A 27,295-nucleotide genomic window follows, 5' to 3' on the forward strand; every position below is an offset into this window, starting at 1 on the left:
GAATATAGCACAGGAAATCTGTTTGCAGACTAGGTTTTTGGGGGTAGTGCCTGTCTGTGAAGGCCCTCGTGAGACCTTCAGCTTGCTGGGCATGGGAGATGATCATTGCAGATACACCATCCAAGGTGGTGAGGCTGCATATGAGAGATTTTCTGGTGTGGAAAGGATAGCTGTTGAAATGCAGGTACTTTTGGTGGTTAGTACGTTTAATATGGACAGATGTGTGGATGGAACCATCAAAGAGGTGAAGGTGGCACATTGTGTTCAGAAGGACCAAGCAAAAGTGGGTGGAAGAAGGTGTTGAGGTTGTGGACAAATGAGGATATGGCGCCTTAGTGCTGAGTCCATATCATGAAGATGTCATCTGTAAATCTGAACCAGACAAGAGGTTTGAGGTTTTTGGAGACAGTGTTTCCTCTAGATGACCCATTAAAAGTTTGGCAAAGGAGGATGTCATTGGGTGCCCATGTCTGTGCCACAAATTTCTGTATATACCTTCTCCTCAAAGGAGAAATAGTTGTGTGTCAGGATATAGTTGGTAAGGTGTTTTGAGGAATGCAGTAACCAAAGATAAATACAAAGCCAACAATAGTTACAGTAGTGAAAGTATGATGAAGAGACCGAAAGTGTGTAGGTTGAGAGAAACGAAATTTTTCAGGTCACTAAGAGGGATGGCTATTTGTGATGAGAGACTGGACTTCTGTAGTATAAAAAGAAAGAGGTAGGAAAAATAGGATGACATTTTTACTTCATTTCAGACTTGATGTTTGAGTGACCATTACATTTTGGATCTCTGGCCATGATCATATTTCAGGTGTAGCAGAATGTGGATATTAGTAGTTAAGATTCTGCACCATTTAACTTGTATGAAGGGAGATAATTCATAAACTGTACTACTTTTTGCAAAGTAGTGGTTATCTGCACAATATGTGATAGAACTGAGTCTTGATTATTATGTGTCTGTCTGAGAACCTTATCAGGCAGGACTGATTGTCAAATGTTGTAGAGATGTTTATTCATTTCCAGTAGGAGGTGATACAAGAGAAGCATTGTGTATTATGGAGAGGTTATTGAAATTCTGAGGGCACACATTGAAAAAATGAGCTACTTCCTCCCACATATATCTTACTAAATGACCATCACAGTAAATCCGGAGAAATTAACTTGGATTGCCCTCCTGCATTATTCACAAATGGAACAGGAAGGAGAATAAATGGTAGGGGTTACATGATGTACCCTTCATCACGCACCATACAATTGCTTGCAGAATATGGCTGTAGATGTAAATACCTTCAAAAAATTGTCATATTTGGAATGGCACCTGGAGCCAATTGTCAGGTAGAAATTTTGGAACACTGTGATTTATTTGAATGCCAAATGCTCTGTCATGTCTAGCTTTGGTGTTTCATCCCTTTTTCACACTGTTCTCCATTGATTTGGGCAAATGCTCCAGATTTCCCAGCTGCTGTGTAGGAGCTACTCTGGTTCATTTTGTTGTAAAAAGAAGGGCAGAAGTTGTAGAAAGTCTATTAGGATGTAACTCTAGAATTGTAGCAGAATTCAAATAGGCAATTTTGAAATTTTGTTTAGGTGTAATGACAATCTTTTTTCGATAAAGCTTTGAATTTTTATGAATGATATTTTCTTTAAAAAAGACTGCACTGTAGAAATTCATGTTATGTTACCATACTTGTTGCTTTTATTTCTCACAGTATACCTTGACCACACTCAAATGGCTTGGTTGTGTCATGATGCAAATACTGAAAATGGAGACAAGGAAGTAATGGAACACTTACAACATTTGCAGCAAATTTCAGAGCAAGAATCTGAAGATACTGTTTTTGTATTTAAGATGTGTTATCCTGAACATCAGTAAATGTGATGTGTAGATTTGTATACTCTGTAGTGTAGTTGTCATTTGTTTGTTTTGAAGGACCAGCTACACAGCTCAGTAAGGCATGAGGTGCCATTGGTGACACATCAGGAGGGTAGCAAGTTACATATTTAGCTTTCTCTGTTTGCTTTTATAGCTAATTCTTAAGTTATCAGTACTAAGATGGATAAGATGTGTGTGTATGATGTGTGCGGATACAGGAGGAGCTGGCCGCAGTTCTCAAACAGCTGAAGATGTTTTTGGTCATGGCCAGCTGTCTTCTGGCAGCTGCTTGAGGTGTAGTGGTTGTGGAGAATGTGGTGTGATACATGGAACACCTCAGTTGTCACAAGTTTCACCCACAAGCTCTGCTGCTGAGACACCTTGCCATGCACCTGACAAGGTGGATTCTCTCCCTCAGTGCAGGGCAAGTAGCAGGTTGTAATGTGTTTGTGTCACACAGTGCAGTGTGTCAGTGTGGCTGTTTGGCCTCACCCATTCACCCTGTAAGTGAATAGGCTCCTTCAGTAGGGTCCAAGCTGGGATGCGGGGAAGGGTTTTGCTAGTTATCAGACTCCAGTGTCAGGTGTGTTGGAGCCCCTTGGGGAAATAGCATACGTTGGCAGAAGTAAATTCAGTGTGCATTCAGTATGTCTGCTGGGAGGCCTCACCCAAGATGTGGAGAAGGCTGTGCCAGCAACTATCAAGCATGCAGGGTGCATTGGGCAGGTGGTAGAAGTGGTGAGGACTGCTGGTCTGGTGCACACAGAACTCACAAATTGCTGTATTGTTCCCAGAATTGATCAGGGTCCTTTGGCTTCGAGCCAATTGGAAGGTCTTAACCAAAGGCTCTGTCTGTTCTGTGACAGTCTTGGCTTCAGGTTTTTCGACCTCTGTTATGGCATGGAGAATTGTAGGTCTCCCATTGAGGTCGTGGATGCACTACACGAGGAAAGCACCTACTCAGATAGCAGAGTCTCTTTGGAGTTTAGTAGTTTTTTGGCTAGTTGGTGGTTTGAGGTCCTCAGATGAACACTCACCAGTTAATATGCAGAGACTGAAATCAGACCATTTACAAAGTAAAAGTCACTTTAATTCTCTAAATTTTAATGGTAAATTGTCAAAGTATTCGTAACAAAGTTCCTGAATTTACTGTCCTCCAGGAAATTTGTCAGGTTCAGATTATTCTCGAAACCTAAAGCTGGCCAAAACCCAAAGTAGAAAGCTTTGAAATATTCAACAAATATGGAAATGTATTGAAAACATGTAAGATGCCACAGGAGGGGAGTCTCTGTTGTAGTCAACAAAAATATTGTATCCATTGAGACTGAAACTGACTCTATGAAGTTTTCTGGACTTGCGTAACAGTCTGTGTGAACTCAAGGTAATTACTGGATGTTTGTACTAGTCACCCAATTCCACAGTGACAGTTTTAGCATCATTCAAAGAGATAATACACTCAGTACTGCGGAAATACCCAGAACAAGCAATTTTAATAGAAGGCAGCTTTAGCCTACCAAGTATAGAGTGAGAGGTCTATGGAGGTAAAGTGGTAAGGGCAGGTAGCCTTGTGACGTGCTTCTGAACACATTTTCCAATAACTGTCTTGAGTAGCTCATTTGAAACCCACATGCAATGAAAATATTTTAGACCTTATAGCTACTAACGGATCTGACCTTATTGATGGTGTCAGTATAGAGACATGGATTAGCAAATAATGTCGTCATCATAACAGTAATGTCTACTAAAGTCAACAAATCAATTGAGAAGGCTAGGAGAGCATTTTTGCTAGAAAGAGCGGATGAGCAGTTGCTAACATTGTTCTTAGACTGTGAGTGGACATCATTCAGTTTCAGTATGATGGAAGTAGAGAAAGTATGGGCAAAGTCAAAATGAATTGTAAATTTAACTCTGCAGAAGTATGTGCCAAGTAAGTGTATTAAGGGTGGAAAATACCCACTGTGGTTTAACAACAAAATTCGTAAAATGCTGAGGAAGCAAGGGCTGTTGCATACTTTATTCAAAAGAGGACTTGCAAATGTCAGGCAAAGGTTGATAGAAATTTTTCCATCTGTAAAAAGGTGAATGCGCAAAGCATACAGAAACTGCAACCATCATATGTTAGCAAAAGATTTTGCCAAGAACCTAAAAACATTCTAGTTTTATTTAAAATCACCAAGTGGATCAAAGGCTGCTATTGTGTCACTCTTTGACCTGTATGGTGTGGCAATAGTAGACAGCAAAATGAAAGCTGAAGTTTTAAATTTTGTGTTTAAGAAAGCATTCATGGAGGAGGATTGTACACTCCTGTATGAGAGACATAGTAATGGGCATCCCTCATGTAGAGAAACAGTTGAAAATGAAGTCGCCAGGTGTGAATGCAGTCGCATTTTGGTTTTAAAAAGTGTACACTATGTTATTAACCCCTAACTTAGCTTACATTTATTGAGAATCTCTTGCCGAATGCAAAATGCCAAGCGACTGGAAAAAGTACAGGGGACCACTGTACGTAAGAAGGGTAAAAGAATGGACTCACAAAATTACAAACCAATATTCTGAACATCGGTTTGCTGCAGAATTCTTGAACAGTGTGAGTATAATAAATTTTCTTGAGATGGGGAAAACTTTTGCCCACAAATGAACATGGTTTTAGAAAGCATCACTCGTGCAAAACTCAGCTTGCCCTTATCTCGCCTGCAAATCATGGGTGATGGGCAACGGGCAGATTTCATATACCTAGAGTTCCAAAAAGTATTTGACATGTTGCACTGCTGCAGACTTATTGAAGGTACGAGCATACAATATAGGTTCCCAAGTATGAGAGTGGCTTGAAGAATTCTTAAGTAATAGAACCCAGTACATTGTCCTCAACAGAGAGTGTTCATAAGAGACAAGGGTATCTTCAGGAGTGCCCCAGGGAAGTGTACTATGACCACTCTTATTCTCTATTACATAACCTGACTGAGAGTGTGAGCAGCGATATGTGGCTATTTGCTGATGATGTGATGTGTGGGAAGGTGGTGTGGAGTGACCGAAGGACAGAGATAGTCAACCTTTTCATACCTACCACCCACTTTTGTATCATTGTTAGTAGAAAAATTGCCTAATTGCCCACCAGTTCCACAGTAATGGTGATTTATAAAGTAGAGGAGTAAATGTACCTTACAAAATTTATAAAGCAGAATTACCGTAAATTAAAGAACATAATAATAATTATTTAACAAATACTTTATGTTGAACTATCACTAAGTTTGACGGAATAAATTGTGATAAAATAATGTATAAAATGCTTATTTGAACCATCAGCTGTTTTTATTTTAAACCCAAATCCTACCAGTTTCAGTCTTGGACCATCTTAAAAAATGAAGGGTTAAAATGGTGTAAGTCACCATATTGCATTAGTCATTACTTAAAATGTGTAGTACGTGCCATGAATGTAAATATCATATATTTACGTCAATGGCATGCACTACACATTTTAAGTAATGACTAATGCAATATGGTGGCTTAAACCATGTTAACACTTCATCCTTGAAGATGGTCCAAGACCGAAACTGGTAGGATTTGGGTTTAAAATAAAAACAGCTGATGGTTCAAATAAGCATTCTATACATTACCTAATGGCTGTTGGCAGTCATCTTTCCAAACTGTTGAGTAAAATAACTAACTGTAGTTAAATCTGTCTTTTTATTCAACCTTTGCCTACACAGAAGCCTGAAATCTGATGAAAATGCATTTAGCTTGTTAAATTATTAATGAGGTCCCAGAGATTAATACTGCAACACTAAATACTGGATTTCTGTCTCAAATTTTGTAAGGAATGTACAAATGTCTCTGTTGTGTTGGCAGAAGAGCCAACACCGTGTTACTAGAGGCGGCCGAAATGCACGCGTTTTAGCTCACGCAGGCTGGCGTGAGGAGGGAAGAACTATACTGACGTGAGGTCTGGAACATGACAAGGAATTAGAATTCAGAAAGCGGACGTAATTAGTTTGATACATAACTTTAATCCATTAATGACAAACATTGCTCTTGACTGTACATGAATCACAATATTGTCAGTTCATAATACATTCTTGAAGAATATGGCGTCTTGCTAGGTCGTAGCAAATGACGTAGCTGAAGGCTATGCTAAACTGTCGTTTCTGCAAATGAGAACGTATGTAGTCAGTGAATCATCGCTAGCAAAGTCGGCTGTACAAGAGGGGCGAGTGCTAGGGAGTCTCTCTAGACCTGCCGTATGGCAGCGCTCAGTCTGCAATTACTGATAGTGGCGACACGCAGGTCCGACGTATATTAACGGACCGCGGCCAATTTAAAGACTACCACCTAGCAAGTGTGGTGTCTGGCGGTGACACCACTGTCTCCTCTTTCTTTGGTCATAATATAACAGCACTAAAGCCTGATTCCACAAGGTATGAAGTAGGGAAATGTATGAGTAAACTAAATATCATTTTCCACGTATTTGGATACAAGACACGCACCTTTTTAATTTTGCGATATTGTTTCATATCAACTACTATCAAATTTATTTTTACTTTCTTCATCATATCTAATTTCTAATAGTTCTTCCTGGCAAGGTGTATCATCCTATTCAGTATCTGCAGTTAAATGGTTTTTCGTCCAGTCAGACATATTCAATTTCAATATACCTTAGTCATTTTTCCATGGGCAATTTAAGTTTGTCGAAGTGGTTACTGAATCTGTAAGTATTCTCTGGAATTACATAATCTTTTATAGATGATAATTTCAGGATAGTGACAAATTTATCTCTTCCACAGATAACAAAGGAGTTTGAGTTTGTCAATAAATTATGACACAACACTTTAACAACCCATAAGCTGATCCTGAAAATTCTCATAATTACATCTCTTGGAAATATCTGCCAAATAAAGGACACCTTTGTTTGCTGTTTTCAATTGTTCATACACATTGATCTCATTAGTTTCAAAAAATGGTATTACTCTATCATATAATACTGCAAACAGGCCAAACATGTGCCTTTTGTCAGCCACTGTAGCTTTGTGTGCAAAAGTAACCTAACACAATTTTCATTACTGCCATGGCTGTCAAAACATTCTATCATTTTTTGAAATGGGTTTGTTCTTGTTTAGGATTTGAATTATTATGGTCAGTGTCAAATATGAATGGAGACTTGTACATAGATGTTTCCCTAGGTGATGTCCATGCATCACACAGTGAACACACACATTTGGCAGTTCTTCCTTCAAAAATGCAATAGATCCACAATAGTGACCTACCATTGGTGGGCCTCCATTGGTAATGGATGCGACAATACTGTTCAAAGGAATATTATTTTTTGTAAAGTATAATTTCACAGGATTAACTATAGATAATACTGTTGTATCTGTAATGAGATTTCTTGCAAATAGACTTTTACCTCGCAATGAATTGTTTTCATCAAAATAATGCATATATGCCTTCAGTAAACTCTACTATCCACAATGGTAGTCTCCTTCAAATGCATGAAAAATAAGTGTTTTGAAGAATACTTAAAAGTTTCTTTTTTCCCCTAATATTATAATTCCATTTCTTCAGTTAGTCACTTGCTGTTGCTTAGGGACAACATATTTAAAAGTTCAGGTATATCCTGATGCATTACTGTTTGATAAATTCTTGTATAGTGGGTATTTTTTACAGTTCCTTCAATATTGTAGCTTTGGCCACTGTGTGCAATTAATTGTAAAAAGTGATAAGTAGCAGTTAATCCATCTTTTTCACTGCATATTGTTTTTTAAATGATGCAACAATTGTTAAGATTTTGAAATATTCTATATATTTACTGGAAATATTCAGTGGCTTGTTCATCAATTGGATGCTTTGTAGAAAGTTTTTTCTTGCAATCGACTTGGCTCCAATGCCTCATTGGATAATGTTTTCGACGCAATAAAAACGTTGGATGTTGTTTATTTACAACAGATTCTATGAAACCCATGTTCAGATACTCTGAGAGATAGCCATGAACGTATTTCTCTCTCTCTCTCTCTCTCTCTCTCTCTCTCTCTCTCTCTCTCTCTCTCTCTCTCTCTTTTTTTTTTCTTTTGAGACACGTATTCATAATATTTCTCGATGTTTTGTTTGAAGTGAATTGAACGTGTACTGACCATTGTGACTGCAAGCAAAAGAGCCTGTGCTGTATATCATCATATGCACATGCTTCCTGTGGTTTGGGTTTGGAAGGGATGGGTGCCAGCTGCCAGCTGTGATAGGGATGCAATAACTATTCTGGAATAAGGCTCTTCTCTTTGCTGTTGCACTATAAAGCCATTTAGTTTCAATTAAGTAGCATGAACTAATCTTATGTGCAGGTGTCACAAATAGTACATATTCTGAAATTTAAATGGTCACGATGAATTTTATGAAAACCTAAAGAAAAGTTTTTAAAACCATTACCACCCACAATGAAATCTGGAATGCCCAGGTGGTAGGGAACAGTTTGTGACTAAGACTCCTGTAGGAGAAAAAAAGGTGACAGACAAAATTTCTAGTTGGAGTGACGAATGGCAGCTTGCTCTAAATGTAGAAAAAGGTTGAGCAGGGAAAACAATCCTGTAATGTCCAAATACAGCATTAGTAGTGTGCTCCTTGACACAGCCACATCAATTAAATATCCAGGTGCAACATTGCAAACTGATACGAAATTGAATGAGCATTTTAGGATGGTAGTAGGGAAGGGAAAGGGTTGACTTTGGTTTATTGGGAGAATTTTGGGACAGTGTGGTTCATCTGTAAAAGAGACCTCATGTAGAACACATGTGCAACCCGTTCTAGAATAATGCTAAAGTATTTGAGGTACCTGCCAGTTTGGATTAAAGGGAGGAATTGAAGCAAATTCAGAGGTGAGCTGCTATATTTGTTAACCACAGGTTTCATCAAAACACAAATATTACAGACATGCTTTGTGAACTCTAATGAGAATCCATGGAGGGAAGACAGACATTATTTCTGCACAGTACTTCTGAGAAAATTTAGGGAATTGGTATTTGAAGATGGCTGCAGAATGATTCTATTGCCAACAAGGTATATTTTGTGTAAGGACCACAAAGATAAGAGAAATTAGGGCTTGTTTGGATACATATGGACAGACATTTGTCCCTCACCCTATTCACGAGTGGGACATGACAGGAAAGGTAATGATACAGGGCACCCTACACCATGCACCATACAGTCACTTGTGGAATACGTACATAGATGTACACAGTGGTATTGGAAGGGGAAAGGGGGGGGGGGGAAGAGAGAGAGAGAGAGAGAGAGAGAGAGAGAGAGAGAGAGAGAGAGAGAGAGAGAGAGAGAGAGGGGGGGGGGGGGGGGGGGGGGGGAGTTTAATCATTGCTAACACTTAAAGAATCACCAAGGAAGGTTGTATATGTCTTTCGAGCCCAAGAGACATTGGACGGTTTCATATGGAAAACATAACGGTAAAGCAGATTTAGAAACTAGATTTCAAACTGCAAACATGACCACAATTTATTGGTTATGAACTGTAACTTATAATGGAATAAATTAAGCAGCAGCTGGTAAAACACAGTTGTACATTCTATTGCAATCCTGTCTCAAAATTAAACCAACCACAAATAAAAATGATAGCTACAAATGAAAATAATGCACGACTTCAATTTTAATGTCTTTGTTTTTCGGCATATAACAATATGTTAACAGAGGAAAAAAGATTCTTTACCACTGCTGTCAATTTGATGACTCTTGCAGCTGTAGATGTATAAAGGTTCCATTTTTTTACTGTTTAAGGCAAGATTGAAAAAGAAATAATTAAAAAATTGTTGATGCTTACTGTCTAAAAGGGGTAAAAGAATGGGTATGTGAGAACCAGATTGTTCAGTTGCTGCTTACATTCAGGTATTATTTTTGTACTCATCTGGGCCCTCTGCATCATATATCATATAAGGACAGTATGAGACCAAAGACAATGCTATGTTTGTTTGGTAAAGCCTCGTCACCAGTTTTGTAAAGGCATTGTCACTACTGCTGTGTAGGCTGAGTTGCCGCTGTTGTTACAGTAGGCTGAGTTGCCGCTGTTGTTACAGTAGGCTGAGTTGCCGCTGTTGTTACAGTAGGCTGAGTTGCCGCTGTTGTTACAGTAGGCTGAGTTGCCGCTGTTGTTACAGTAGGCTGAGTTGCCGCTGTTGTTACAGTAGGCTGAGTTGCCGCTGTTGTTACAGTAGGCTGAGTTGCCGCTGTTGTTACAGTAGGCTGAGTTGCCGCTGTTGTTACAGTAGGCTGAGTTGCCGCTGTTGTTACAGTAGGCTGAGTTGCCGCTGTTGTTACAGTAGGCTGAGTTGCCGCTGTTGTTACAGTAGGCTGAGTTGCCGCTGTTGTTACAGTAGGCTGAGTTGCCGCTGTTGTTACAGTAGGCTGAGTTGCCGCTGTTGTTACAGTAGGCTGAGTTGCCGCTGTTGTTACAGTAGGCTGAGTTGCCGCTGTTGTTACAGTAGGCTGAGTTGCCGCTGTTGTTACAGTAGGCTGAGTTGCCGCTGTTGTTACAGTAGGCTGAGTTGCCGCTGTTGTTACAGTAGGCTGAGTTGCCGCTGTTGTTACAGTAGGCTGAGTTGCCGCTGTTGTTACAGTAGGCTGAGTTCATGAAAAGGCTTCTGGTGCATACACCACTAAAACAATTTCTCCCTGCCACTATTACACAGCTATGCTCCAGGGTCAGGCAACAGGACAGGAGAACGAAGGTTCAACAACACTCCAACAAGTTAGTAAAAAAGTAACACAAATTAGTTGAAAGGTTTACTTATCTTTGTGAGTAGTTGAATATTGAAATCAGCAACACTTCTTGTAATATAACAGAAAAAAAAGCCCTAATGCCTAAGTGCAAATAATCGTAGATAGATGTCACAATACATAGCAGATGTAATTACAGCAACTGTGTGTTCAATTCTAAGAATTCACTAAATGATGTTTACTGTCTGTCAGCCCTGGGCAATGATCTATAACCGGGTGAGAGTGGCTCTTCTGTCTTCCGTGTAGGCTTCTCTCTGTTGTTGTCCAGTCATTGGCGAATTGTACTCGGCCTGCAATTGGCTGAGGCGAGGTAGGTATTGTCATCCTCATCACCACCCATGGCGCTGGTGGAACTTGCCCAAGTGGTGAGTCTCTATGGCACTGGCACCAGCTCGCATCTTTGCACCTGTGGTTCTTTTGCCCTGGCTGTCTCTTGTTTGGATGCCACAGCAGTTTGATAATATTGTTTCTTACTTTAGGCCAATTTCAGTCTGACTGACATCTCAGGTTATCTGTGAAAAGAACATGGTTTTCTTCAGTATTTCAAAATTTTAATTAGATAATTTAACCTATTATAGAATTATGGTTTGCTAGGTATATCAGGTGGTCTTGATATCCATATGACATTTAAGTCTCAGTTGCTGTCGCCTTATTGTATAAGTCTGCTCCTTTGATGCTGTTGGAGCTATAGTACATGTTTGTATATTGTTGGAGCAGTTTTTATGTAATTGTCAAACAATATCAAAAGTACGGATACTGGCGTCTTGCTAGGTCGTAGCAAATAACGTAGCTGAAGGCTATGCTAACTATTGTCTCGGCAAATGAGAGTGTAGAAGTCAGTGAACCATCGCTAGCAAAGTCGGCTGTATAACTGGGGCGAGTGCTAGGAAGTGTCTCTAGACCTGCCGTGTGGCGGCGCTTGGTCTGCAATCACTGATAGTGGCGACGAGCGGGTCCGACGTATACTACCGGACCGCGGCCGATTTAAAGGCTACCACCTAGCAAGTGTGGTGTCTGGCGGTGACACCACACTATGAAAGTTTATTTCATAATGATGATTTGTGACAGCTGTATTGACAGTTGAGTGAGCGATGTGACATGGTTACAGGCTGTTTACTTCTTTGGTGTTCTCTAGGTCATATCTTTGTTCTTATCAGGTATATTATAGTGCTTCTGTGATTCATGTTTATGCAAGAATGCAAATAACATGTGGTCTAGCGATATCGCAACCACGCTGTCTGAGCTCAAACCAAGCGACCAGTAAAGGGTCAGCGCAGGAAGGCCAATCACAAAACACTATGCTTCACCCAGATGCAGGTTTAAGTTACACAAGCTTTGGATTCTCGCTTTGTTTTTGCCCGTTTGAAGCTCGTTGCAAATTTAGCATGATTAATTTCAGCGATAACATTTTAGGTGAGCAAAAGAGTGAAATAGCTTGAGTGAGTGGGTCTCAAAAAATGCAACATGTTCCAAGTAAAAACAGCTAAATATTTGTGACAACAAAGAATATAAATGTCATTTAAGCTTTACTCTTAGGTTCCTGCCTAACTGCTCCCTCGGAAAGTGCAACATATTCGGAAATAAACAGCAAATATTTATGACAACCAAGGAATAGAACAAAGTGCCCTATACTGGACTACCCTCCCTGGTCTCTAGTACAACATTCTCCTGAACTGTAGTGGGAGCAAGTGTAAATATTAGTTTAGGCTTTTACCACCCTGTAGTGAGGTGCACAAGTTGCCTGCTTCTCTTGTTTCGTATCAGTTTGCTACTACATGTTTTGTCCATGGAAAAAGTTTTACATTGTCTTACATTTTTCGTAATTTCTGTTACATGTTAGCTGGTAAACCTTTCAACATGTATGTGTTCCTGAATAGTAAGGGTTAAATTTAATGGTTATTATTAAACTGTTTGATTCAAAATTTACTCTGTTATTAAATGTAGGTTTCATTCATGTAAATTGGCTCCCTGACGTTGCTGAATTGGGCCCCTTACTATTGCATGTTTAAAGCCAGCCTGTATTAATACACATTCTTATTATCTTGGAAATCTCTGGATGATTGATCAAAGAAAGAGAAATGTGTCTCAAACGATTAGAGCTATTAATGCATTAAAAAACAGTTAAGTTGGAAGAAGGCCAGCAAACAGTTAAGTGTTCCAAAAACAACTCTTGTAAAGGTGTCCAACACGAAGTATAGTACACCTGAGGAAGCAACAGAAAAAAAAAAGGCAGAGCTACAACATTGGGAAAGATCCTGAAGAAGAGCTGGTCTTAGCCTTGCTATGGAATTTTCTTTGGCTTACTTGCAATGACTTGTGAAGAATGGCTGTACAGCTGTTTGAAAGAAATAACATTGAATGTCCTTTCAAAGATGAAACTGCCATGAAGATGTTGGTTAGTCTTTTCGTTAAATGCGACCAAACAAAATCATCAGAAAATAAGTCTACATGAAAATCAGGTTGAGCAAAGAAAATGCATGGAAGTTCTACAACCTCCTCAAAGATGTTAAGTTATACCTACTTTTCAACTATTTTATGCTTTCTCTGATTCGATATCTTTTTCTAATTTTGGTTAGTGTTGAAATTGTTTTTACAAGAGACCCAATTTTGGAACATATTTTTGAAACTCACCAAGTGTAAATTTCTTTCTGAAAGTAATTTTTTTTCATCATAACTTTTCTTTCTACTTACTATTAGTAAAATTTAAATAATGCATAACATTATGAAGTAAAAAAATATTTTTTTACTATTTTCTGTTTAAAAAAATGAAATTGAGGTTCACATCTAGGCAGTTTTCTCTCTAAATGTCATTCTCCTTGTTCACCCACAGCAATTTAAGCTATACCCGTAGGTTCGTGCCTAACGACACCTGCGGAAGTCACAACGTGGTCGGAAAAAGTGGTCAAATATTTGTGGCAAGTAAGAATATAGGTATCATTGCAGGTCTCAGAATTGGTTAAAAATGCAAAGATGATACAGTAATGAGTATACAAGAAGTCATGAACCTGTTTCCTTTAACACAGTAATCGCATGGCCACACTGAATAGCAATGGCTCATAACAAAGTTATTGCTCATGTTAGGATTTCCTGCCTACTTTTACCGTCAATGGGTTATTGATATGCAATTATATTTAGTCCAACCAAGGATGACATGTCTTTGATACATCTTCAGTGTGCCAAAAACTACTTTCTTTTCCCTTTGTCATTTCACCCCCTTTGCCCCATGTGGGTGGGTGGGAGGGAGGGGGCCTGTCAGTGTATACAAGTTGTCACTCTTCAGCCATTGGGAGTAAAAATTTTAAAACATAGGATAAAATTGGATATGGTGGTTGACAAAATGAGTGTTCAGCACAATAAAAATATAGCTAGGCAGATGCATAAATTACAATATTGACACAAATGAAATGGCAAATGAATGTTTCAGAAAATATAACAGACAGAGGGACAGTTGCACAAGTGAAAAGGTAAAAGGAAGGAGAATGTTATAAGTTTGTATATAAAAGCCGGAGGGACAGTTGCACAAGTTAGAAGATAAAAGGCAGGGGAATTTTATAAGTTGGTAGGGCATGCTGGTGGGGGAGGGTAAGTGGATCAGGAAGGCTAGCCAGAGGGAAAGGTGTCAAAGGATCTGTAGGGCATGATAAAAGGAGGGAGGAGATTTGCATAGCAAAGGATGGGCCGAATCGGGGATTTATAGGTGCTGAGGATTGTGGAAGGATGCAATCCCCAAGTTTGGCTGGTTAGTAGTTGTCACTTTAGTCAATTGTGGACTTTCTGTTGAATTTGTTTCTGTAGAATGGTTAATAGATGGGGCTCCCATGTTAGTCGGTGATAAAGTGTTCTTCTCAGGTATTTTAGTGTGCTAGTTAACTGGGTAGGAAGGTTGTAAATGGTAAGGTAAAAGTTGTGAGGATGGAAGCTACGGGTGGTTCTGCCTGTAATTATTGCCTGGGTTTTGATAGGGATGATGTTGAGGAGCCACTGGTTGTACCAGGTGGTGAATTGAGATGGAACTGGAGCGATCGTTGGGATATATGGAGGGTTAGGCAGAGGACAAGGAACCCAGTGTCATTGACATACTGGAAGAGATGAACTGGAGGAGATGGGGCTTTGTCTTATTGGCAGTATAGAGGACAGAAGAAGAGGGAAGAGGATAGAACCTTTAGGCACACCTTCAGTGGTATGGAAGATACAGGAGTTGTTGTTGTTGTTGTTGTTCTTGATGGTGACATAAGATGGGTGGTTAGAGTGAATGGATGTGATAACGTGGACGTAATTTATGGGAAGTGCATGGGTCTTGAGCTTAAAGAGGAGGCTGAGACTGGGATGCCATACATGGTCATATGCTTTTTCAAGATAAATAGACACAAAAATGAGGGATTAGAGGTTGCTTATTTGGTGGAGTAAGACATGAATAAGGTACAAGAGTTGGTCGTCATAGGAGAAGTTGGGGTGGAAGCCACATTGGTGGACAGGAATGGGTAGGTGTTGTTGTAGGTATTTATGGATACATCAGGATAGGATGGACTCAAAAACTTTGCCAAACACGAAGGTGTGGTTGGTGGGATGGTAGGAATAGTAGTCAGTGGCAGGTTTATTTAGTTTGAGGAAGAGGAGCAGTCAAGAGGTTTTCATGGCTCAAGATAGAAACTCATGTGAAGCTTTATATTATGAAGGTTGGCTAGGGTGTCTAGAAATGAGAGAGGACATTATTTCAGGTGTCTGTAGGTAGGTTATGCAGTCGTGACCAGGAGCACTGTTGTGTTTGTGAAGGAGTATCTGTTGAATGTCTTATGTTGTTATTGGAGTATAGATTTCTGTTTGTGGGGTGTTGTCAAGATACTGGAAGCTAGGAGTGAGGGGTGGGAGGGAGGTATTGGTACGCTCATGGACTGTTGGGAACAAGGAGTAATCAATGTTGGGGTTGTGTGAGATGGTAGAGATAGGATTCAAAGTGGTTGGTATTGATTAGGTTATTGGGGAGAAGGTGATCATCATGCAAGTGGGGACAGGGGGAAGTAGGGTAGTTGGAAGTAAGATGGTGAAATGCCCTCCAGTACCTGGAAGAGTTTATGGCCAGTGTGGGATTGAGGTTTGTGCAGGTTTGTCACCAAACTCTGCCTTTCATAGAATTCAGCAGATTTCAAATGACATGGTGTTGTAGTTTTGGGGGGTGTTTCTCGGTCACGGGTCTGCAGGAAAGATCGGTAAAGGCTACGGGATTCACAGAGGATTAGTTTGTCGTTCTGTCGACAACCAGGTCATTAGAGTTCATGGAGGAATAGGTGAGGACATTGGGGGTGGGGGGGAGGGAGTATGGGATGGTGTGGATAGATGAGGGTTAGGGGATGGCGAGTAGGACAGGGAGATGGTTGCTTACAATGAGGTCAAGGACTGCTGCAGTAATATGCCCAGGGGTGTTAAGAGAGGTGAGAATTACATCAGGAGTGTAATTACTTTCTGTGTGGGTATGCAGTGGAGGGGAAACTATATCAGTCAGTCTGTAAACGGTTGCCACTGCTGGAGTTCAGCATGGGACCAGCGAATTGCGGATAGTGTAGTGAGGTTGGAGAAAGGTTTCTTTCATGATGAAAGTACCTATACGGTGTTGGGAAAGTGTTTGCATGAAGAGGTGTTTGCTGGCTGAAAAGGAGCGGATATTGTGGAATGGTATATTATACTGCTGTTGCACCATGTGTTAGGGACAGAAGGGGTGATGTGGATCGGTGGCTAGGGTGGGTTTAAACTATGGTGTCAGAGATGGGTGAAAAGAAAGTTTACCTGGTTGCACCAGTAGGTGGCTTGTGTGCTGAGGTGGAAGACAGAGTGGGCAGCAAGGGTAATTGGGTGTAGGATATGTGGCCTCTGGACAGGGTGGATCTTTTGAAGAATTATGGGCATAAAATGGATGATGTCTTCAGATGCAGGAGGTGGACAGACGGAGTTGTTGGGGTGCAGGAGGGAGCTGTTAATGTGGGGGGGGGGGGGGGGGGGAGATGTGAGGTTAGGGCATTGCTTGAGGAAATAGTGGTACTTACAGTGGCGGCAGAAGGGAAGGTTTTTGCAGTCAGTGGTTAGGTGGTTGTTATACATTAGGCATCTTTGGCAGCAGTGGGACTGAGGGCAGGAATCGAGTGGTTCAGTGCCGTGTCATTCGTAGATAGCGGCCCCATTGTGGGTGGGTATTCAATGAGGGTGCGGACTTTGGAGGTTGGTCCAGAGTCATCAAAAATTCGGAGTGCTTTCTGAATGTCTAGATTAGGATGGGAGTTGAACTCAGACTCCATCGTGGTCTCAGGGTTGATCCCTTTGATTGCGGTGGTGAGGGTAGGATGACAGCGAGGAAGTTGTGGTTGCTTGGTCTGGGTGGTTGTGGGGAAAGGGTGCAAGGCTTCCAAAGGGACCGAAAGTGACACGGGGATCTTTTGGAGGAGTTTGGTGTGGAATTCTGGATCAGGGATCTGATGAGAACAGAGGGATGAGCTGAGTGATGATGGTGAGGAAGGAGTATTTTTCTGATTTCGAGGAGGAGTGTTTTGGATTTGAGGAGGTTGGTTTCAGGATTGGAGAGGAGGAACGGATGAAGTTCTGTAGGTGTGATTGCAGATGGAATTGCTTGGCAGTCCATAAAGTCTGGGCTTTCAGTTTTGTGTGTGTGTGGGGGGGGGGGGGGGGGGTGCAATCTAGGGTTGGGGCAACTTCAGTGCTGAGTCATTTGGATGTCTTCCTGGTAGGTGTAAGTAAGGAGGGGATGGTGGGCACAACTGGAGGCAGCAGGTGACAAGAATGTAATGGGGCTGGCATGAAGAGGGTACCACAGTCCAGGAACGTGCTGACTTCAGAAACATCTGGCTGAGCTGATGGTGGTGGCACAGGTGCACCAATGTATCATGGTGGCAATTCATACGTTGGTGCTGTAATTTATGATGCTGGTCCTTGTGCTGGATCTGAAAAGGGTGCTGTCGAGGCTGGTGTGCCTGGAGAGGAGAGGACCGGGGGAGGGGGATAGGCCTGATGGAAGGTGGCAGTAAGTCAAGTATGAAATGTAGGGGATTGTGAGGGGCAGGGGTAAACAATGGTAGTGGTGGGAGAAGACAAGGCGGTAGTGAATTTACCAGTTAATGGATGGGTAATAAAGGAAAGTCGACGGCAGTGGTGGCGGTGGTGGTGGTGGCTGCAGCAGGGTGGTGCTAGCTGAAGGATGAAAAGCAACTTTAGTAAGAAAACAAATATAAATGTGTGCATGAGTGAAACATAATGTTTTTCAACTTGCAGTCCTGTTAGGACTTTCCATTGATCACATTGTTAGAGCTGTGACGATGTGGTGGGGTCATTGCTAGACCCCATGTTGCCGTGTTCATGTGGTTCTATGACCATATATAATTTAATCGTATTGTTTTTTTAAAGTGGTTATTCCAGGTAGTATTGTGGTGTGCACGGCTTGTGACATTTTCCTGATGTTTTTGTAAATACATTCTTTCCATTGGATACTTTTAATTTAGTGTTAATGTGATCTGTGACACATTTATAGATTTTGTGTTTTTGCTCATCTCTTATTTTGAAGGATAATTTCAATACCATTTCTTTGTAGTATTTGTGTTTCAAATCGACCTGTTCATTTAGTATTTCTTTGAGGCAATAGTGTGTGTGTGTGTGTGTGTGTGTGTGTGTGTGTGTGTGTGTGTGTGTGTGTGTGTGTGTGTGTGTGTTTATTTCTGGAAAGGTACTCAGTGATTGTTGTTCTTGCGCATTGTGTGAAACCTCAACAGCCCATTCCATACCGTCCACTGTATGATGATGCTCTGTTTTCAAGTGGTGGAAGAAAGTTATTGGTTACAGTCGCTATTTGTATTGTTTTTTAAGTATCTAATATTGAAATTCCACCCAATGTGACCTATATCAGATTTATGACACTCAGCATATAATTTTGTATATTCCTGGATTTGGAATAGATGGTTGGTTGTGTTCGTCTGGAGTCTAGTAGTGTTCAAAGATTGTGTCAGGTCTGGTACGCAAATTTTACGTTAGGGTGTTTTAATAATGCATTAATTGTGTGCTGTATCATTCATAGATGTTTAGTGGTTATGCATATAAATTTTTGTTTTGTTGGTAGTTCTTATTTCAAAGTTTTTCTTTACATATTGTGGAGGCTCAGTGCATGACAACTTTAGGATCTAAATCATTTCATTCTGCAACATATTTTAGGAGTTGTATTTAGTTTTGTGTGATGTCATGCTCCAAAGGTAGATTTATTAATTGAAGAAACATAGTATGAAAATATGCATATTTTTGCAATTTTGGATGACAGGAATGTGTGTTAATAATGTTTCTTATGGTCAGTTTCTGATAAATCTTGAATTTGTGTGCATACTTGACGTTTATGGTCAAATCCGAGCAATTTATTGTTTGTTGTTTTCTAATTCTATTGTGAATTTATTTTGTGGTGCAGATTGTTGAGAGCATCATGTATTAGTCAAATGTCCTCATTATTTGCATCTACTAACATCAATGTGTCAACGTATTAAAGTAGTAAACAATTTTGGAGATTACTGTTTTGTGGCATGAAAGAATTTCCCTTCTAAAATATTTAAGAAAATGTCCACTGTTAAAACTTTGATGCTGCATCCCATACGTATACTATCTGAGTGAGTATAAAATTTATTATTGAATTTAAAGTAGTTTTGTTTCAGTATTAAACTTAATAATTGAGCAATCTCATTGACGCCCATTATAGTAGTTATCTGTAACATAGTACATTGTGTTGTGTTATCGTAATTGTTTTGTCAATTTGAATGTCTGTATATAGATTTGTGATATCAAATGACACAAATTTGCGATTGTTTTGGATTTTGGGTCTTGTATTTTTTGTGCTAGTAATACAGAGTTTTTTATTTTGTATTATTTATTAAAAGTGTATAGTCTCATTAGTATGTTGTGCAGTTTCTTCCTAAGCAAGTATGGGGGACTGTTGACTACTGGCCAGATCATGCAGATCTATCATGAATTCTGAATGTCCATGTAATGTAGGTGTTCCAGGATTCATTAACAAACACACTCTTTTGTTATAGATAGAATTGTATTTTTGACGTTACTGTGGTTGTGTTATTAGCTGTTACTTTATTATTAATTTGGCAGAATATCATATAGTCTTTGCACTGTTTCTTTGTAATTATCAGTGCTTTCTTTTTCTGTTGCATTCACTGCCCTAATAGTGATTTCATTTCATTGTTTCATAGGTAATCTAATTCCATCAGTCACTATTTTAGTTGTTGGTGTAAGTTGTTTCCTGACAGTCTTGGGGAATTTTGGTTCTATATTATATTTTTAACCATTATCTAATAGATTTTGTTCACCCTTTGTAAATAGTATTTCAGTTATGTTTTTCTGTTTTTATCAAATTTACTTTTTGTCTAATAAGCTGTACACATTTATCTATAAATTTTGAAACACAGATGGCAATTGTGCCAAGTTAGGCCTAAAGTAATAAATAATGTCATGAAACACAGCAGCATTAATGTCATACAGTATAATAGGGAAATGCATTTCATTGATTGAAAATAAAAATGCTAAAATTAGTTGAAAGTATAAAATTAAACACAGTATGCATAAAGAAGAGAATTATCCCTACATGTCATTATCAAGATTGTCGCAAAACCTGTAATTATATCAACTGTCAAGCAATCTGCAGCCAGTATATGGATGTGGCAAGAAGTCAAGGACAAAATCAAACACAAAGTGTACCTTATAATCAAGATATGTATCTTGCATATTTAGAACTTAGTAATAGTATCATTTAAATTATTTTTGCTTGTGTTTCAAAAATTTATAGATAAGTATGTACAGCTTATTAGCCAGAAAGTATGATTTACACTAAATCAAATTTAAAACTTTATAAAAATGCAATATCCGCCACGAACACACCCATTTCAGTTTGATAAAAGGACAGAAAACCTGACTGACATATAACACGCCAAGAATGAACAAAGTCTATTAGATAAGAGTTTAAAATATGATGGAGAATCCATTCCACAACACTATCTGGAAATAACTTAATGAACAATAAAAATAGTGCTTGTCATAGCTAGATTACATGTAAAGCAACAAAACGAAATTGCTGTTAGTTCAGTGAATGCAATAGAAAAACAGTACCAACAATTACAAAAACCAATACAGAGACTATAATGATAACCTAACAGCTAATAATGCAATAACAGTAAAATCAGACAGCAGTAATAGTTCAGTTTAACTGCAGCAAAATTACTATATACAAAAAGTAAATTACTTTTTCACAGTAAATAACATCACATAAATCACTAAAGATCCCAAAAACAAGTATGCAGCACAAATAGAGAAAACACTTGAAACGGTGTAATACAGTTCTATCTGACTATAACAGAAGAGTATGTTTGGTAATGAATCCCAGAACTCCAAAATTGCGTGGACATGCTAAAATTCACAATATATCTGCCCAGTAGTCGATAGTATAAATAGTCAGATATATTTGCTTAGCAAGAAACTGCACATCATGGTAAGGAAACTATACACTATTAATAAATACTACAAAATAAAAAAAACTATCATTAGCACGAAAAATACATAATATAAAAATCCAAAAAATGACAAATTTGTCTCATTTGATATCACAAATCTATATACAAACATTCCAATTGAGAAAACAATTATCATAATAGAACACAATTTACTATGTTACAGAAAGCAACCATAACAAGCATGAGTGGGCTTGTTCAATTATTACACATAATACTGACACAAAATTACTTTCAATTCAGTGATACATATTATACTCACTCTGACGGTGTAGGCATGGAATCTAGCATTGCATGTCGACATTTTTTAGATAATTCACAAGAGAAATTCTTTTGTGTCACAAACACAATAATCTCCAAAATAGTAGACAACTTTAACATGTTGATGACACACTAATGTTAAGATGTAAGTAATGAAAACGCCCAACTAATACATGATGCTCTCAACAATGTGCACAGCAAATTAAAAATCAAAATAGAATTAAGACAAAACAATAACTTACCATAAAAAACATGCATTTACAAAAATCACATCAGGAAATTGTCTCCAACCTTGTGAAACCAACACGGTCTGGCATAACCAGTTCCATAAAAAACAATGAGATTAGATTACATATGATTTTAGAACCACATAAAGACAAATCATAGAAACAATACATTATAGCTGATAAGAACGAAGATACGACCTAGAGAATACGTAAGAAGCAAACACCCTGTAACTATGTAACATTGCTGACTCAACTGTCAATACAGCTGTCACAAAATGTCATCATGAAACGAATTTCCATAAGCTACATAAAAACTCATCCAGCAATAAATTTAATATCTACTATACCTCCAATAGTATCAAAGGAGCAAACTTATATGATAGTGTTACAGCAACTGAGATATCAGAGTTATGTAGATATCAAGACCAGCTGATACATGTAGAAAACCATATGTTTATAATAGGTTCAATTATCTACAAAAAATTTTGAAATATTACAATATTATTGAAATATTACAATATTATTTCCATAGATAACCAGATGTCAGTCATGCGCAAATAGGCCTATAATAATAAAAAATATCATCGAACACAGCATCACCTTTGGTCTCATTAATGTCCAGCTATTATGTTGACTTTTTTTCTTTTTCTGGGGGTGGGGGGATTGCATCTTCATCTTGTGTTGGGACATGCTTAATGTTTTAATGAAGAATTACTGTTTTTCTACCCTCAATCCAGTTGACATTGTTCAATGTTATACTTTGATATCAGGTTCTCATGATTTCCCTTTGGTAAAAGCTTTGTTGTGCATTAATGTTAGAAAAAAAGAAGACTGTGAAGATTTACTGATTTGGAAAACTGTGAAAAAAATGCTGGTGACTTCAGCTGTTTGCGCAAAGCTGAAATTTCTGAATTTGTTTCTACTGTCTGGTGATTGGTAGAGAGAATTGTTACTGATGGGATGGACTGACATGTTGTTATCAACTAATAATTTTGTCACTGATGTAATATTCTTAGCATATTGACTGCCGAGCATTATTTTTTCCATCATTCTTGCTCTTTCCCTCATAATTTTGTGCCTTTTTCAGGCATTTCCCGACTTGAAGTTGATTTTTCTGAGAAGTTTTTAGTAGCAGTAACACCAGTTATAGGACGTAAGATATTAATCTGAACAGTTTGTCTGTCTGTCTGAAGGCACCATGGATCAGAATACTGGTGAGACTAGGTACTGTGCTGATAAATGAGTGGTAGAAAAATAAAACATTTGTTTGGGCACATGTTGTCTTTAAAGCAACCATTAATTCAGTCCATTTAGTGTTACTTATTAGTGTGTTGCATGTAATTCATTTTGTTCAAAATTTGATGGCTGAAGTTATTTCTTTAATTACAGGGTTATTGGTGGCCTTATCTCTGCTCATTTACTTATCATGGATCCAGATGAGCCATTTGGTCAGTTACGCCCTTCAGGGTATGAAAATGACCTACTCTATCTTGCACATGACTTGGCCTCTCGCTTGCTACCAGCATTTGAGAAGAGCTCAACAGGCATTCCATATCCAAGGGTAAGTGAATGTTATTCATCTTGCTATGAATGTTAATACTGCAGAAACCTTTGTGGTCATTACTTCAAATTTTGTGACCATTACATCATGTAATTAATATTTCTTACATGACTGAAAGAAATTTCTTTTGGTTTTTCTCTTTCTTGTTTCACATTACATTACATTACATCACATTATATGATGATTGAGGAGTTTTTTTCAAAATAAATATGACTTATTTTTGAAAATAAAGCAATTTCAGGTGAGATTAGTTTAGGTTGTAAAATAAGTCAACCAAAGCATCTAAACATATGAATATAATAGAGGGAAACATTCCACGTGGGAAAAATATATCTAAAAACAAAGGTGATGTAACTTACCAAACGAAAGCCGTGGTGTGTTGATAGACACACAAACAAACAAACACACACACAAAATTCAAGCTTTCGCAACTAACGGTTGCTTCATCAGGAAAGAGAGAAGGAGAGGGAAAGACGAAAGGATGTGGGTTTTAAGGGAGAGGGGTAAGGAGTCATTCCATGTCCATCCTTTCGTCTTTACCTCTCCTTCCCTCTTTCCTGATGAAGCAACACCTCTGCTTCCCTCTTTCCTGGCTGGTGAAGCAACTGTTGGTTGCGAAACCTTGAATTTTTTGTGTGTGTGTGTGTGTGTGTGTGTGTGTGTGTGTGTGTGTGTGTGTGTGTGTACCCCTCACCTTTATCATCTCCCTGCATCATTCTCTGTTGTCTGTTGTTACAAATGAATTTGTGAACTAGTGATGCTTTTTCTGTTAACTGTTGTTTTGGTCTCTTGTTATTAGTAAATGAGCACTCTTGATATACTTGTCACGTCAAATTGTAAAACTCTAAATTTTGAATGATGTCCTACATTGACTGTTGAAGGGATGATGAAAATTCACAGTTGTAATTTATCTTACTTAAAAGATTAGGATTTAATATTCTGTCAACAGTGAGATCATTATCTGAACTTCAATTTCATCTCAGATTATTTTATTGTTGACAGGACAATATCAACCCTAATCTTCCAGGTAACATCTGTGGATTCCCATCATCCTTTCAACAGTCAGTTGCTTTCCTACTGAAGACAATAGAGGGTATTTTTGAAAACTTGGAATTTTATACCAATCTGTTTTGACAAAGTTCACCAACAATGCTCATTTATTAATACCAAAAGGTTTAAAAACAGTTACTTCAAAATGCATCTTGGGTATCTTAAACACTATGCTACATCACTTAGTCAAGATGTTGGTGTGATGCACCCCTGCCACCGGAGATTAGACTAATGTCAGTGATAAGACACTGCCTGCAGCATCATTGCTCCCTGTACAAGGTAAAATATGGTGCATGTTACTCTTTAGTCTTTAGATATCAAGCACTCACTGCTATGCATTGCTGAGTGCTAATGTATTAATCTGTTAAATGTGTTAATGCAGGTACTAATTTCCTAAATCTCCTTGATAACAGAGTTCTAGTGGTTTGAAGTGTAGGTCAGACTCTATTTCTGCATAAACCAGGCCTTATGCAGACTCGTAAGGCTGTTTTTCGGCTACAACAGAGGTTTTTGTATTTCTGTCCTTGATTTGTCACTGATGTTAATGCATGATTTTGAAAACTGAATAGACTGTCCAGTGTAGCTACTACCACACATTCAAATGAAAATATAATAATTACTTTGTATTCTGAGACCAAGGCTAACCTTCACAGGGCACATATTCTCTTTGATGTTCTTAGGTAGGTAAAAAAGGATATAATCCTCTGTATAAGGTTCATTCTGTTTTACTGGTTGTTACTGTACAGACTGCAAGGAACCCAACATGCTGATCCTACTGTGTTGACAGTTTATGTTCGTCAGCATTTTCTGGAAGTTGCTGATCGGATGTTGCGTGCAATAGTCTTCTTCTTTTTTTTTTTTTTTAACACAGATGTCAGGTGGTTTATTTTAGTGCCAGGATGGTCCTTGGCTGATACTTTTTACTTATATGTTCCAGTGTATTAACCTCAGGAACAAATGAGCAGCTTCAAGAAGAAAGCAACATTCAAACTGCCCTTGAATTCCAGTCTTTGCCGTAATGCATAACTTTAGGGTTTATTCATGTTAAAGTAAAGCTGTATATTCACAACCCAACAATCTTCTCTATTGCAGACACCGCACTAACCTGCAAGGGATATAATGCATTTAGGAAATGTGGCCAAACAGCAAACGAAAATGGAAGAACATGTTCAGTGACACTGTGTATAAACTGATAAGCAAAACATGTATACTGCAGTTGAGACTGTGCAGCTTCCTGAGGGGGGGGGGGGGGGGGGGGGGGGGGGAAGAAAATATAGGAGATGAAGGATGAAAGAGGAGTATCACAAAGATGTTATCCTTGACACTCAAGCTGCCCACATTCATTTTATTGGTTATGTCAGTGATCATATTGATATATTGTAAAAAGCATTGATCTATGTTTCAGCACCTAAAGCTGCGACAAGCACATTTGCCTGCAATTCTGCTTGCAATAATGGACTTTAGGCTAAATCAGTGGGCTTGTCCATACCACCAATAAATGTGATAGACCAGTGTATGGCACAGACCCAAACCTCATCACTTCTGGGGAACAGAGAACATTCAAACTGTCTGACACCAATACAAAACAACTATAATATTAAAGGAGAAGCATGTGTCAAAAAGTAGACATATAAAAAAAGAAAGAATGTGATCCCCCACCATAGTACACTGGTCTTGAGTAAATGCTGAATCAGGTAATGACCCCAGCTCAGACGAAATAGATATCGAGGTTTGCTTTACAAAATGAATAAGCCCATCCAACGATTACCTCAACCATTGGATTATCGCCAACTTGATGAGAGGAAAGAAAAAATAAAACGTTACTGTTACGGTGGCTGCCATTTTACAGTGCAGTGTAAATGGGGTCTAACTACACAGAGGTGAAAAGCCATGGGATGCACCCTAATTTCATGTCTGACCGCCTTTCGCCCAGCGTAGTACAGCTGCTCGACATGGCCTGGACTCCACAAGTCATTGGAATCCCCTCCAGGAATACTGAGCCGTGCTGCCTCAATAGCTGCCCATAATTGTGCAAGTGTTGCAGGTGCAGGTTAATTGACCTCCCAGTTACATCCCATAAAGGTTTGATGGGATTAATGTTAGGCAATCTGGTTAGCCAAAACATTCGCTCAAATTGTCCAGAATGTTCTCCAAACCAACTGCGAAGAATTGTGGCCTGGTGACGTGACATCGTTGTTTCGGGACATGAAATACATGAATGTCCACAATGGTCAAATGTAACAATTTCCAGCCAGTGATTAGTTCAGTTGGAGCAGAGGAATCATGTCCATTCCGTGTAAACACAGCCCACAACATTATGAAGTCATCACAAGTGTGCACAGTGCCGTATTGACAACTTGGGTCAATGGCTTTGTGGAGTCTGCACCCCTCTCAAACCCTACCATCAGCTCTTACTAACTAAAATTAGGACTCAGGTGACTAGGCCACAGCTTTCCAGATGTCTAGGGCCCAGCCGGTACAGTCAAGAGCCCAGAAGAGGTGCTACAGCCAATGTCACACTGTTAGCAATGGCACTCACATCAGTCGTTTGCTGCCGTAGCGTATTAATGCCAGATTTGGCCACACTGTCCTAACAGATGTGTTCGTTGTACATCCCACATTGATTTCTGTGATTATTCATGCGGTGTTGCTTGTCGTTATGACTAACAACTGTAGGCAAATGCCTCTGCACTTGGTCGTTAAGTGAAGGCCATTGGCCACTGTGTTGTTTGTGGTGAGATGTAATACCTGATATTTGGTATTCTCGGCACACTCACGACAGTGTGGATCTGATGTCCTATGTGTCTAGCTCCAACTAACATTATGCTTTCGAAGTCTGTTCATGCAGCTATAATGTCATTGTAAACCTTTTCACATGAATCATATGAGTACAAATGACAGCTCTGACATTGCACTTGGTATTCATGATACTACTGCCATCTGTAAATGTGCATATCGCTATCCCATGACTTTTGTCACCTCATTGTATGTCTGGAGGAACTTGGACTTACAG

General features: G+C 39.0%; 1 protein-coding gene across 3 annotated transcripts in view; it reads left to right on the forward strand.

The window, feature by feature from the left end:
- LOC126297632 (ER degradation-enhancing alpha-mannosidase-like protein 1) overlaps nt 1-27,295 on the forward strand; it is a 217,576-nt gene that overhangs the window by 76,540 nt on the left and 113,741 nt on the right. For all 3 annotated transcript variants that reach the window (XR_007552558.1, XM_049988654.1, XM_049988655.1), the window contains exon 3: nt 23,061-23,232. Coding sequence is in view for 2 of the 3 variants with exons in the window: in XM_049988654.1 (XP_049844611.1) it covers nt 23,061-23,232 (172 nt within the window). In the remaining variant the exon portion in view is untranslated. The remainder of the gene's footprint in view (nt 1-23,060; nt 23,233-27,295) is intronic.

This window comes from Schistocerca gregaria, chromosome X (assembly GCF_023897955.1).
Source record: "Schistocerca gregaria isolate iqSchGreg1 chromosome X, iqSchGreg1.2, whole genome shotgun sequence".
Taxonomy (NCBI): Eukaryota; Metazoa; Arthropoda; class Insecta; order Orthoptera; family Acrididae; genus Schistocerca; species Schistocerca gregaria.